At 35.9% G+C, this 12,586-nt stretch overlaps 1 protein-coding gene across 4 annotated transcripts in view; it reads left to right on the top strand.

The window, feature by feature from the left end:
• Window positions 1–12,586, top strand: part of LOC102918459 (complement factor H) — a 90,913-nt gene that overhangs the window by 64,318 nt on the left and 14,009 nt on the right. For 2 of the 4 annotated variants that reach the window (XM_076547552.1, XM_076547554.1), the window contains exons 12-19: window positions 277–450; window positions 1,190–1,375; window positions 1,465–1,644; window positions 6,306–6,482; window positions 9,021–9,197; window positions 9,384–9,593; window positions 10,211–10,384; window positions 10,977–11,153. In XM_076547552.1, coding sequence (XP_076403667.1) covers window positions 277–450; window positions 1,190–1,375; window positions 1,465–1,644; window positions 6,306–6,482; window positions 9,021–9,197; window positions 9,384–9,593; window positions 10,211–10,384; window positions 10,977–11,153 — 1,455 coding nt within the window. The remainder of the gene's footprint in view (window positions 1–276; window positions 451–1,189; window positions 1,376–1,464; window positions 1,645–6,305; window positions 6,483–9,020; window positions 9,198–9,383; window positions 9,594–10,210; window positions 10,385–10,976; window positions 11,154–12,586) is intronic. The other 2 variants (XM_076547555.1, XM_076547553.1) reach the window with 1 other exon arrangement.

Genomic DNA, 12,586 nt, shown 5'->3' with positions numbered 1-12,586 from the left:
AAGAAAAGGTTAGTTGTAAATTTAACATTAGTAATCCCCTGCGCAATTCAGACCCAGTAAAAATAAGTTAATTTCATTTTTCAAGTCTATGACTTATATATTCCATCAATATACATTCCTCAGACTTCCATATGAATTTAGGAGCTATAGCAAATGTAATATTCAACACTTTTCATAAGGAAGATGGTTACTGATGCTTCCCTGTGAATGCACATGAGAGAGATAAAACTACTTCTGAATGATTAAATGTATTCTCTAATTATTTTATTTTTCAAGAAAGAGAATGCAGCATCCCCTTACTATCACCACACTTATTCGTCAATCCCAGGAATGACAAATATAAAGTTGGAGATTTGTTAAAATTGTCTTGCCAACAAGGACACAGAGTTGGACCAGATTCAGTGCAATGCTACCACTTTGGATGGTCTCCTAGTTTCCCAATATGTAAAGGTCAGTATCTGTTTTACATTTGGTGAATGAAAATCAGAAGTTTATTTTCCTTCTCCTAATATCCCCTAGTCTTACATTGTGTTCATAATCTTAAACATATCCAGATATATAGACAGCCATGATGAAGCTGCAGGTTGTGTGGCTAATACACAGTCACTGATTTGCAAAGTTAATCCCAGGCTAGCTTAAAATATGTTATCAGTGTGTTTAAACATACAACATGATGGCTGAGAGTACAAAGATGTCTCTCATTTTGTCTGTATTACCATATACTGGTATTTTTACAGCATAAGCATTTCCTCACATTGCATAGAGAATGTCTAAACTGTATGAAGGCAGATTTTGATGAATTCATTAGCATTTATTTAAAAATTAAAACACATTAATCAGAGATGTTTTCTACAGTGCCAACATTTTTTACCAATTGATAACTGTATGTTAAACATATTTATAGAGTGTGAAAATCACTATAATTGACACAACTACAATTGCTGACTGGTTTTCATGCATTTTCAAGGTTTCAGGTTTACCAAACATTTTATTCCCTTCAATATGCTTTCAGCTTTTTCAATAGACATGTTACAAACTGTGAAATGTGAGTCTAGTGTAAATACTGTTGATTTAGTAAAATGTCATAAAAAGTAATATAGTAAATAAATTCTTAAAAGATTTTTCATCTACTAGATTTTTAGATTTCAAGATGGACATTTTCATTTATAGTTACATAATATTTTCACAGTAGATAAAGTAGGATCATGTGATCAACCTCCTGAACTCCTCAATGGGGAAGCTAAGGAAACAAAGAAAGAAGAATACAGCCATGATGAAGTGGTGAAATATGATTGCAAGCCTGGATTTCTCCTGAAGGGACCCAATAAGATCCAGTGTGTTGATGGGAACTGGACAACATTGCCGATGTGTGTTGGTAATGAAAATGTTAATACTTAGACTCTGTTTTGTATTGCATGTGATGCTTTAACCATAGATACACATTTGTGAAATATCTTTCTGCAGAGGAGGAGAGAACATGTGGAGACATTCCTGAACTTGAGCATGGCTCTGTCCAGTTTTTTGTCCCTCCTTACCATCATGGAGATTCAGTGGAGTTCAACTGCACAGAAAACTTCACAATGATTGGACATATGTCAGTTTCATGCATGAGCGGAAGGTGGACCCAGCTTCCTCAGTGTGTTGGTAAGATTATGTGCCTCAAATTGATACTTAATGAAGTGTAATTTTTTTTTTTTTTTGGTTTTTTCGAGACAGGGTTTCTCTGTGTAGCTTTGCGCCTTTCCTGGAACTCACTTGGTAGCCCAGGCTGGCCTCGAACTCACAAAGATCCGCCTGCCTCTGCCTCCCGAGTGCTGGGATTAAAGGCGTGCACCACCACCGCCCGGCAAAGTGTAATATTTTTATTGCAGAAATATTTCTGTGTGTGTGTGTGTGTATGTGTGTGTGTGTGTGTGTGTGTGTGTGTGTGTGTGTGTGTGTATGTGTGTGTGTGTGTGTATGTGTATGTGTGTGTGTGTGTGTGTGTATTTGTATTTAGAAATCTTCTTGGAAAAATCTAGTCTTAAATAATATAAATCCAAACTTTTATTGTTTATAATTTAATGTGTGTCTACAGATGAATGAAAATTATTAATATAATCTATAAAAGGTTGTTTACCTTAAGTTAAATCTAGTTGTTGGTTATGAATTTTCTTGTGACTAAATGTAAATAATAATACCCAAGAAGATATCACAATGTTACAAAATACCATTGCTGTTACTATATGGCACTCTCTGTTATTGTTGAAAAATGTCCACAAAGAGGCCTTGGTGGGTGGAGCCAAGGTGCTCCACAGCAGGTAAAGGGGATACACCATGTAGACACAGAAGGCAGTGGCCAAGGGGGCATGGCAGAAAGCCACTCACACCATGCAGAAGTGGTATCCACATGGAAAGTTTTAATAAGGGGGAAAGGGAGGGAGAATATGAAAAAGAGAAAAGGGAAGAAAAGGAAGGGAGGAGGCTGTGCTACCTCATGACAAGGGAGGGAGGAAGAGGGAAAAGAAGGAAGAGAGATAAGGGGAGGGGTTTTCTCTTAAAAAGGACTTTATATAAGATGATATCAGGATGCTGGGCAGGTCCCCAAGGGGCAGGTCTGAATGCTAACAATGATAACACTACTCTTTTTTTGATTATTATAAGAAGGTGAGTTATGGATAGCAAATGGGGGGAAATAGGGTGTAAAATTCTCAATACTACTTCCTGCTGATTTTGGTATGAAGTGGGGAGGGGGAAGTTGGGGGTTGGGTCACACACAGCGGAAAGTTTTAGTGAAGAAGCATTCAGTTAGCTGCTATTGTGGAGACCTCAGGTTCCTTGAGGGAACTGAGAAGACAGGGTGCTCAGAAAAAATTTACTGTTATTATTGGCCTCATGAGCAGGGCTAGTCATGGGAAGAGCAATAACTGCCAGAAAGAATGGGATGGAAAAGTGTCCTGCTTGTACAGAAGAGACAAGGGTGGTTGAGTCAGATGAAAGAGCAAATATGCTTTTGAGTCTGGAGTGGTGGCACCAGCAGTGATATTCCAGGAGCTTGGGTGGGAAGAGGCATGCCAAAATGGGAGATGATGTGTTCCAGAAGTACAGGAGCCATTACATCTTCTGTTTCTTTGGATGTGGGAAATGACTCTATCCTTACTGTAAAAATGTCAGTGAACTAAGAGGTAAGTTTTTATGAGTGGGCATGTGGGTGAAGTTAGCCTGCGAGTATTTTCCCAGTTCATTTCTTCAGCTGGTATAGTGGCTGATGATGTATCTGGAGGGCCTTTGAGGGTTTGGCCTTGGCACAAGTCTGGCAGGAGGGGTAGATCTGTGCAGGAACCTGCCAGTGTTTGTAAAACATGTGGAACATATTTACATCTTGGTGTCACAGCAAAAGCTATGGCTTTCGGTTAAAAGGTATGAACATTTTCTAGGGCCTGTTTTCAGCCTAATGAAACACATCCTTAAATCTATAATGAGAGGAAATTCACTGAATGGAAGTGGTTGAGTGAGTGAAGGAGGAGGAGGGACGCTTCCATACCCTCTCTAATGCTAACCTGTCTCTAAAATCTGGGATCAGTAAGTCCAGAGAAAATTATGGACTCACAAATCTGTCTGTAGTCAGTGCTCTATTAGTTTATCAAAACTGTATTTATCAATGTTAAAACTCTGAACTTCTGAAATTACATCTGAAACCAGTTTATCCTGTACCATGAAGTCTATGAACGAGGTACTTGTCTGTATTTTTAACAGGAAACTTAATAATGAGCTACCAAGTTCTTGTAGACTTGAGATTGTGGAAGAGAGCTGTTAGTTGGCAAAATATACATTAGTACCCTGGTCATCAAACATCATCAGATCTAAGAAAGATAAGTTAAAAAAAAAAGAGGAAGTGAAGTGAAGCTTAAAGCAACTTCTTTTTATCTAATTCACCAGAGAGCAGTCATTATAAAGTAAGTTTATCCCTTTCTGAGTCTGGTACTAAGGTGAACTGTGTCTAGACTTGGTATTAGCTCTAAAAGAATGAGGCCTGTGAATTTTACATAGAGAACCGAAAAGCCAGCTGAAGCCTTGGTTGCTGCTGTTGAACTGACAAAGCCTGGTTGTCAAATGACATTAAAGATCTGAGAAGGATAAATTTTACCCGAGTTAGTGATTTAAAGTGACAGAGACTTACTTGCTGGCTATTTAGACAGTCACTCCGGGGTCCTCCATGGTTGTTGAGGGCAGAGGTCTCAGGGTGACAACATCAGTCTTCAGCTACCAGATCTAGGCCTGCCAGGCCTCAGAAGATCCAACAGTTATGGGGTAGTAGCTTGTGTGGAGGACCAGCCTACTTTGTCTAGGCAAAAGTAAGGCAATGGATTTCCAAGAGTCCTGTGTTCCTTAGTCTGAAGAAGGCCCTGGCAAAAGTCCAGATAAAAGGCAGTACTTGAGGTGAAAGGCAGTTTTTGCTCAGTGGTTGGTGCTACCACTCTGGAGCAAGTTCTGGGTTGAAGTTCTTCTGTGCCCATCTATCTTCTTTGGAAGAAATAAAGGTGCTGCCAGGAGCTAGAATGTCACTCTATCACAGAAAAAACTTTTAAACATTTCAAATGCCGTATTTGCAGATCTCTGAGCCTCCAAGGATTGTCTTTCTATTATGTATGAATGACTGCATCTTTAATAAATAGCTAAAAGTATCTTGGTGCCTACATTCACTTTTTTTCTAAAACTGGGGTTTCTCTTATAGTATTCATGGGTCATTACTTCAGAATGGTCCTTGATACCCAGAATTTACTCTTCATTGGAATTTTAGTGTTGGTTAATGCCAAAGAAACATGGAGCTCCTTTGGAATGGGTATTTATACCTGTGTTGTTTAGTGATATGTTCTCCAGACACTGAAGACTGACCTATTCAAAAACAGTTTGCCATGTAAATCAATGCTTCTATAATTAATCATTACATTTTTGCTAAGCAAACACATTTTTTTTCAGATATCTACTTCAGTACTTTAAAGCCTATTCACATGACTGTTTTAAAACTGTTTAACAAATAATTTTATATGGGTGAAAAGTCAGACATTTCACGAATGAAAACAATTTTCCATTCTGTTACAAAGTTATGTTTTATTATTTGTTCAGAGTTCTGAGTTTTGTTCTGATGGTTGATCTGCCTGTAGTGACCTTCATATGATCCTCTTCAGTTATCATAAGCTGTGCTACAACATTAAGCTTACAGTACAAACATTTTTATCCTGACACTATACATTCTTACCCTGCTCCATATCTTTAGCTTTCTCTTGACCAATAAGAGATTCTTATGAAACAAATCAATCACACAGTCACCATGCCCCTGTGACTATTGGTCTTTCTTCACTTACCTTTATAACTTTCATCTTCCTGTGAACCAGTCTTAAGGAAGGGACTAATTCTCAGGTGTCTTGAATTCTTGAATTACTCTGGTCAATATTTTAAGTATTGTTTTAGATGAAAGTTATAGTACTTTGACTAATCACTTTCTTTTATTTACTCTATCCATTCACATTTCACTCTACATTTCAAATTATTAACAAATGTTATCCAGGACCTATACTGAAATTTTGTCAGATTCAAAAAGAATTTTGATCTTCAGTTAGTAATTATAAAACATAACGCATTAAAAGGTATATATATATATATATATATATATATATATATATATCCCTTACTTAAGTCATAACACAACCAAACATTTTATTAATATGACACAGTATTGTTATATTATAGGATGATCTAGCATAGGAAATAACTTCTTATAGACTCTTACTCAAATCCAGTTCTTCCTCCTGATGCAGATGGTGACTACAAGCATATAATATCTTTTACAAATTCTTGCTCTGAAACAATTGTTTTATACACAATATATCTAGATATGATTTTTTAATAACACATCTATCAAAAAGGATATTCAAACTAGCAAACTTTTTATAATCTATCTGCTCATGTTTTCATTTTAATATTTTTAACATCATGGACTAGAATTAAGATAAGGGATAGCAACAAGTTTGGGTCATTTCATAATTATTTCCTATGTAGAGCATCTGAGACACTGATTTCCTATGTATTTGCAGTTGCCAAGTACACAAATCACTTCACAACACAAACTCTCTGAGATGTACAAAACTGGACATGAGATCTAGTTCTCTCACCATAGGCCACTCTGTGTGGTCACTTTAGCATGTTAATTGACAGAATTTATAGGCATAAATAATAGTTTCATTTGACCATATAGCTATTTTGATACAGCAGCTAGCTCACTTCTTGTAATTGTTTTTATTTTTCCTGGAATTATTTTCACATAGCAACAGATCAACTGGAGAAGTGTAAAGCACCACAGGTAACTGGCGTGGACAGAATTCAATCCAATAAGAAAGAATTTCATCATAATGTTAGCTTGGGTTACAAATGTAGAGGAAAGAAGGAGTATAAACACTCAACCTGCATCAATGGAAGGTGGGATCCTGAGCCAACCTGTAGAGGTAAGCTCTTGTTTGCATTGTCTTTTAGTGGTTATTCTAGTCCTTTCTCACCTGTGATAGTAGTGTCTTTGAGTTATTAAAACACAGTAAATTTTCTTCACATTTTCTAATGTGAATCCTGCATTTTTATTTTTACATCTCCCTCTTCTACTTGAACACCTCTTATGCTCCTTGTACTTCATGTCCAGTTCATGACCTCTTCTGCATACACACACACACACACACACACACACACACACACACACACACACACTACACATACATGTATATATATAAACTTGTATATATAAATTCAGCCTGATGAGTCCATTTATTGTTTCTCCTATGGATATGTGATTAGGACTAAGAACTTGAGACTGGATAACCTATTTGTTGGCTCACTCATCCCTGCATAAGATTGATTCTCCTCACAAAATAGCCATTAATTGCCTGTAGTTCTTCATCTATGGCAGTAGTTCTCAATTTTCCTAAAGCTGTGACCCTTTAATGCAGTCTCTCATGTTGTGATGATCACTAACCATAAAACTGTTTTCATGGCTACTACATAATGGTAATGTTGATACTGTTATGAATAATAATATAAATATTTGTTTTTCTAAAGGTCTTAAGTGACCCCCAATGAAAAGGTTATTTGACCCCTAAAGTGTCACATCCCACATGTTGAGAAACTCTGGTGTAGGGGAAGGGCCTTGTAAGATTTCCCCTATCCATGTTGACATGTCAACTGGTATTGCCATTACTCAGGTCTTGTTTAGATGACCACGCTTTTGAGATTTCATGGATTCACTATCCTATCATACATGAAAACAGTGTATCATAACAAATCTTGGAAAAATACTTTTTAATAGAGAAGATGATTTAGAAATTACTATTACCTTTGTTAATGACCTGTAGTTTAAAACACACAAGTAAATTTCATCAACATGAATTTATCACTGTGTCTTAATGGTCCCTTACTCATCACAATGGATGTGACATACCCTTCCTATGCCTATGTTTAGTCATTATGCATTTCTGTATGATTGTGTGTACTATCAATCTAATAACTTATTTGTTTTTGTAACAACCAATTTGTTTACTTAGAAAATTCTGAATCATAGGATACCTCCAATTCCACACAACTAGGCAAAGAGTTCATTCCACTACTTTTGCTTCCCTATTTGTATTTATCACTGTTATTTTGGATACCTGCCTCACTCAATATTTTAAATTATTTCTTAAAGAATAAAATTCACTGAAAGTATTTCCATGCCATTTTGAAATCCACCTATTGCATGTATTGTAATGGAGTGCAAATGTCATTCTGCAGTTGATTCTGGTTTTATCATGTCTGATATCATTTTCATTATAGTACAAAGAAAGGTGGTAATTCTTTTTCTTTCCTATATGGCTAGTTAGTTGTTCAAAGAATGTCGAGAAATATATGTACTATACCAACATCCATTTCTTTGTAATTCTTCTACTATACTTAAGCATAATAGAAAAAATGATATTAATAATCACTAATAAAGCACATTGTCGTGTTTTGAGTCAGAGGGATGAATCTGAGCTGTCTTGATTTTGTAGTGACTTAGACAAAACTTTTTAAAAAGATGTTAATGCCAGTACTAACTATTTGTTATCCAGGATGCATACCATCAGTTTTCACATCTCTAACCAGTTAAAGACAATAGGATGTCCAGGGTATTTGAAATTTTGAATAACATACTTTGAACCATTTGTGAATATACTCCATACTCTGACCAGGAGTCAATGCCAACATATTTATCAAACTGTGATAGTTATATTTGTTGTTTACTTAAAAGAATCTACAGTCACTTAGGAAAAACACCTCTGAGCATGACTGAGAGAACATTTCTAGTTTGGGTTAACCTAGGTGAGAAGAATCACTATAAATATAGGTGGCATCATTTCACGGGTAGGGGCCTTGGGATAAATGAAAAGGAAAGGGAATCTAAGGACAAGCATTAGTTTCTCTGTGTGTCCTGACTACAGATACAATGTGAGCAGCTGTTCCCCACTTGGGCTGCTGTGACTTCCCTGCATGATGAGCGAAATTAAACCCTTACTTTCTTCCTTTCTTAAGTGGCTTTGGTCAGATATTCTGTCATAACAATAAGAAAAGTCACTCATGTATTAACTAAATGAAAATATGACTTCCATTGGAAAGCTATCTCAGGATTTTTCATCTAATCCAACAGATTCCCTCATAGGTATCCATACACAGCCCTAGAGAAAACTCTATGTAGCCTTAATTATATATTGCAGCTTATAATTAGTTTAAAACATCATAAAGGCTAGAAGTAATTGAAATGAGTATTATAAAAATACTGCAAGTCTGCTTTAGAAAACAATGAATAACAATTCAAGGGAGGACAAGAATAGATATTAAATTGCTTTAGAAGGTGAAAAGCATAAAATATACATAATTATTATGTGGTCATAATTAGTTTTCTGTTTAATGAAAATCATTATTTCAATAATTTAAGATACTGTAGTTAGTCAAGAAATCTGATTTCCAATGTTTTATACGAGCAGAGGAAGAATCCTGTCCTCCTCCACCACAGATTCCAAATGCCCAAGTGATGAAAACCACAGTGAAATACAAGGATGGAGAAAAAGTATCTGTTCTTTGTCAAGACAATTACATAATACAGGACACAGAAGAAATGGTGTGCAGAGATGGAAGGTGGCAGTCATTACCACGATGCATTGGTCAGTAGCTCTGACTTATTCTACAACATTCCTTCTTTAAATACTGAAGAGAACTCAGGTGAAGGGGGAATATTGAAAAACTAGGGCTTAACATGAAAACTGTGGAGACATAATCCAAACTGTTTTTATTTTCCAACGTAAACTTTTTATATATGTTTCACTACTTCATTTCTGTTCTTCATATAGTGAAAATTCCATGTTCCCAGCCCCCTGAGATAGACCACGGATCTATTAAATTACCCAGAGTGTCAGAAGAAAGGAGAGACAGAGTGGAGTCCAGAATTCATGAGCACGGCACTACACTCAGCTATGTTTGTGAGGATGGATTTAGAATGGCTGAGGAACACGGGGTAACCTGCAACATGGGAAAGTGGAGTACTCCACCACGTTGTGTCGGTGAGAACAACATGAAAATTTAATTCTGGTTTTAGAATAAGTCTTTACCAATAAGCTACTCTCATCAAAACCAGAAGAAAGAATGATTTAGATTGGCACATATAATTGATTATATATTTTACCATAAATTTCTATCTGCATAATTCAATCTCTCCTGCTTTTGTTAATTGTATTGATTGTCTTGAAATCTAGTTTTACTCTTGCATTTCTCTTTTTAAATATGATGCATACTCTACCAACCTCCCTGCTCATGTGCATTGTAGTGTGTGACTTGCCACTGGGTGTTAAACTCCTCAGTGTCTTTTCCCGACAATGTGTTTCAGCTGCAATATATGGAAGGTTTCCTGAGAATATTTTTTTTTTATTCTTTTGCCACTCATGATTTTTCAGAAATTTTGGTGTCAAGTTCTTTTTTGGTGTGTAAGCAGTTTAGCAGATGCAAGGCAACAGAAGGTGGTCTTAAGAAGCACTGTCCACCTCTTCTGTGATTGAACATCTTCCTTGTTAACATTTCCTTCTAGTACTACTACACATAGAATTGATGTGTGAGAGTGAGTTTCTAAATTAGTGCAATATGGAATCATTTCACTCTGTTCCTCTCATTGTGTTATTTTCAGGACTTCCTTGTGGACCTCCACCTTCAATCGAGCATGGTATTGTGACTCATGAACTAGACAGTTACCAACATGGAGAAGAGGTGACATACAGTTGTGCTGAAGGCTTTGGAATTGATGGACCAGCATTGATTAAATGCTTAGGAGGAAAGTGGTCCCAGCCACCCACTTGCATGGGTATAGTTTTTTTTTCATTCTTTGTGTAATAGATTATCTAATTTAAGCTATATTTGGCACAAATAGAAAGCAAGCTGTAAATCTAGCATATCAGAAGGTTTTACTGGATGCTGGCAGACAAACAAAGTACTGGTAAAACATAGTTATATTTCATTTTCACATCATGTATCCTGACCTATCAGCATCCTCAGACTTCTAGAAAACACTGGCTCTGTTCAAGAGGCTCATCACTACAGTGGTGGTTTTAATAGCAATGCCACCACAACTACATATGCTCTAATGTTTTTAAATAATAATTATAATTAATTCACATTTGGTGAACCTGAAGTAGAAATATGTCATAGCTTCATATGAGATAAAAATTTGAAGCAAAATGAAAATATCTCAATAATTATAACTATCAGTATTCTATATCCCATGTCATTCCAACCTTATTTATTTTTATAAAGTTGGCACATTTCAATGTAACTAAGTCAAATCTATGGGAAATCTACACTATTTATTGGTCTCTATGAACCTAAATATTGCTTCATACATTGTATATCCTACAATTTCCTGAAAACAAAACCCTGTATATTTTTTTTTCTTTCAGTAACAGATTGTGACAATTTGCCCAGGTTTGAAAATGCCATACCCCAAGAAGAGGAAAAATATTCATATAGGTCAGGTGAACAAGTGACATTCACATGTGCACCTTCTTATCATATGAATGGGTCCAACATTGTGACATGTGTTAATCGCGAATGGATTGGAGAAGTGGTATGCAAAGGTAGTTTGATGCATTTTCAACATGTATTTATTATAGTTTTAGAGGTCTGGTAAAAAGGTCTAGCAAAATTTAAAAGTGGGCAGAAGTTAGCTTTTAAAAGCAAGATGAAATTTATTTATTTTTTAAAATAAAAGCATGGAATTAAAAACCTGATGGCTAATAGAGTAATGATCTTCTGAGTATGGTTCCATGGCCAGCATCATCATTATCTTTTGACCAAATATTATGAATGTAAATTAATACTGAGGAACTCATTCTAAAGATCTTAAATAGAAAAAAACATCTGGATGTGAGACCTTGAGTCATCTATAATGTCCTTAGGGATTCTGGGCAAACTCAGTTTGAAAACCATTGCTGTAGGCTATAAATATTTGTAAATACATTGTTACATAATCACCTTTCAATTGAGGTCTTCTTTATATCTCATTTTCTCTAATCAGTTACAATATTAAGATATTTTGTATGTTACAATATTAGGATATTCTGTTTGATCATCATTTTCTTATACCTATGTTATTCTTGAAACAATGTTTTCCTCCTTATGTTGAAAACAGATTTTTTTTCTTACTTAATATATTCTGATTATGTTTTTTTGTTGTCTATTCCTTCCTGTTCCTCCCCACCTCATGTTCCATCTGCACAAATTCCCTTTAAATTTTTCATCAGAAAAGTAACACCCTTCTACAGAATAATAAAATAAAACAATCATATTGGAATGGGACAAAATAAACAATCTGAGGGGAAAGAGCTGAAGAAAAGACAAGAGACTGATAGAGACTACAAGCCCCACTCATTCCCACACTCAGGAATCCCATGAAAGCACTAAACTGGAAACCATAATATATATGCAAAGGACCTGTAGGGTTAAAAGAGAGAAGGAACATATAAATAAAATAAAGTAAAACCAAAAACAAAACGGAAAAATAAAATGGATTTTTAAAAAAGAAAGCCCTAACAAGACATTATGAGACAAAGAACCTCCAAAGATGTCCTTGAGTTTTTTTTTTTTTAATGCAGCCTGCCCTTAACAGTAGTTTGTTTCTCATGTGATTCTTCCTTGCAGAACTCTAAATTTTTATTTGCCAGTGGTTATCAATTGGAAATTGCTTCTAGGTTAGGGATGTAGGCCTGTGGCACCTGTTCCTTTTAGCTCTAGAACCCCATCTGGTGCAGGCCAATCCAGGCTTTTGTGTACTGACTCAGTCTCTATGAGATCGTATGTGCATCAGTCTTTTTTGTTTAGAAGGCCTTGCTTTCGTGGTGTCCTCTATCTTTTCTGGTTCTTACTCTTTCCACGTCCTCTTCTGTATGGTTCCTTGAGCCACATGGGGAGGGATTTGACTGAGTCATTCTATGACAAATCTTGGAGTGTTCCAAGGTTTCTACATAATGTCTTTATTTGAGTCTCTGTATTTGTTCCCATCTGCAGCAGG

The sequence above is a fragment of the Peromyscus maniculatus genome, chromosome 11 (genome assembly GCF_049852395.1).
Source record: "Peromyscus maniculatus bairdii isolate BWxNUB_F1_BW_parent chromosome 11, HU_Pman_BW_mat_3.1, whole genome shotgun sequence".
Taxonomy (NCBI): domain Eukaryota; kingdom Metazoa; phylum Chordata; class Mammalia; order Rodentia; family Cricetidae; genus Peromyscus; species Peromyscus maniculatus.
The sequence above is the reverse complement of the archived record's forward strand: the minus strand, read 5'-3'. Positions and strand labels throughout refer to the sequence as shown.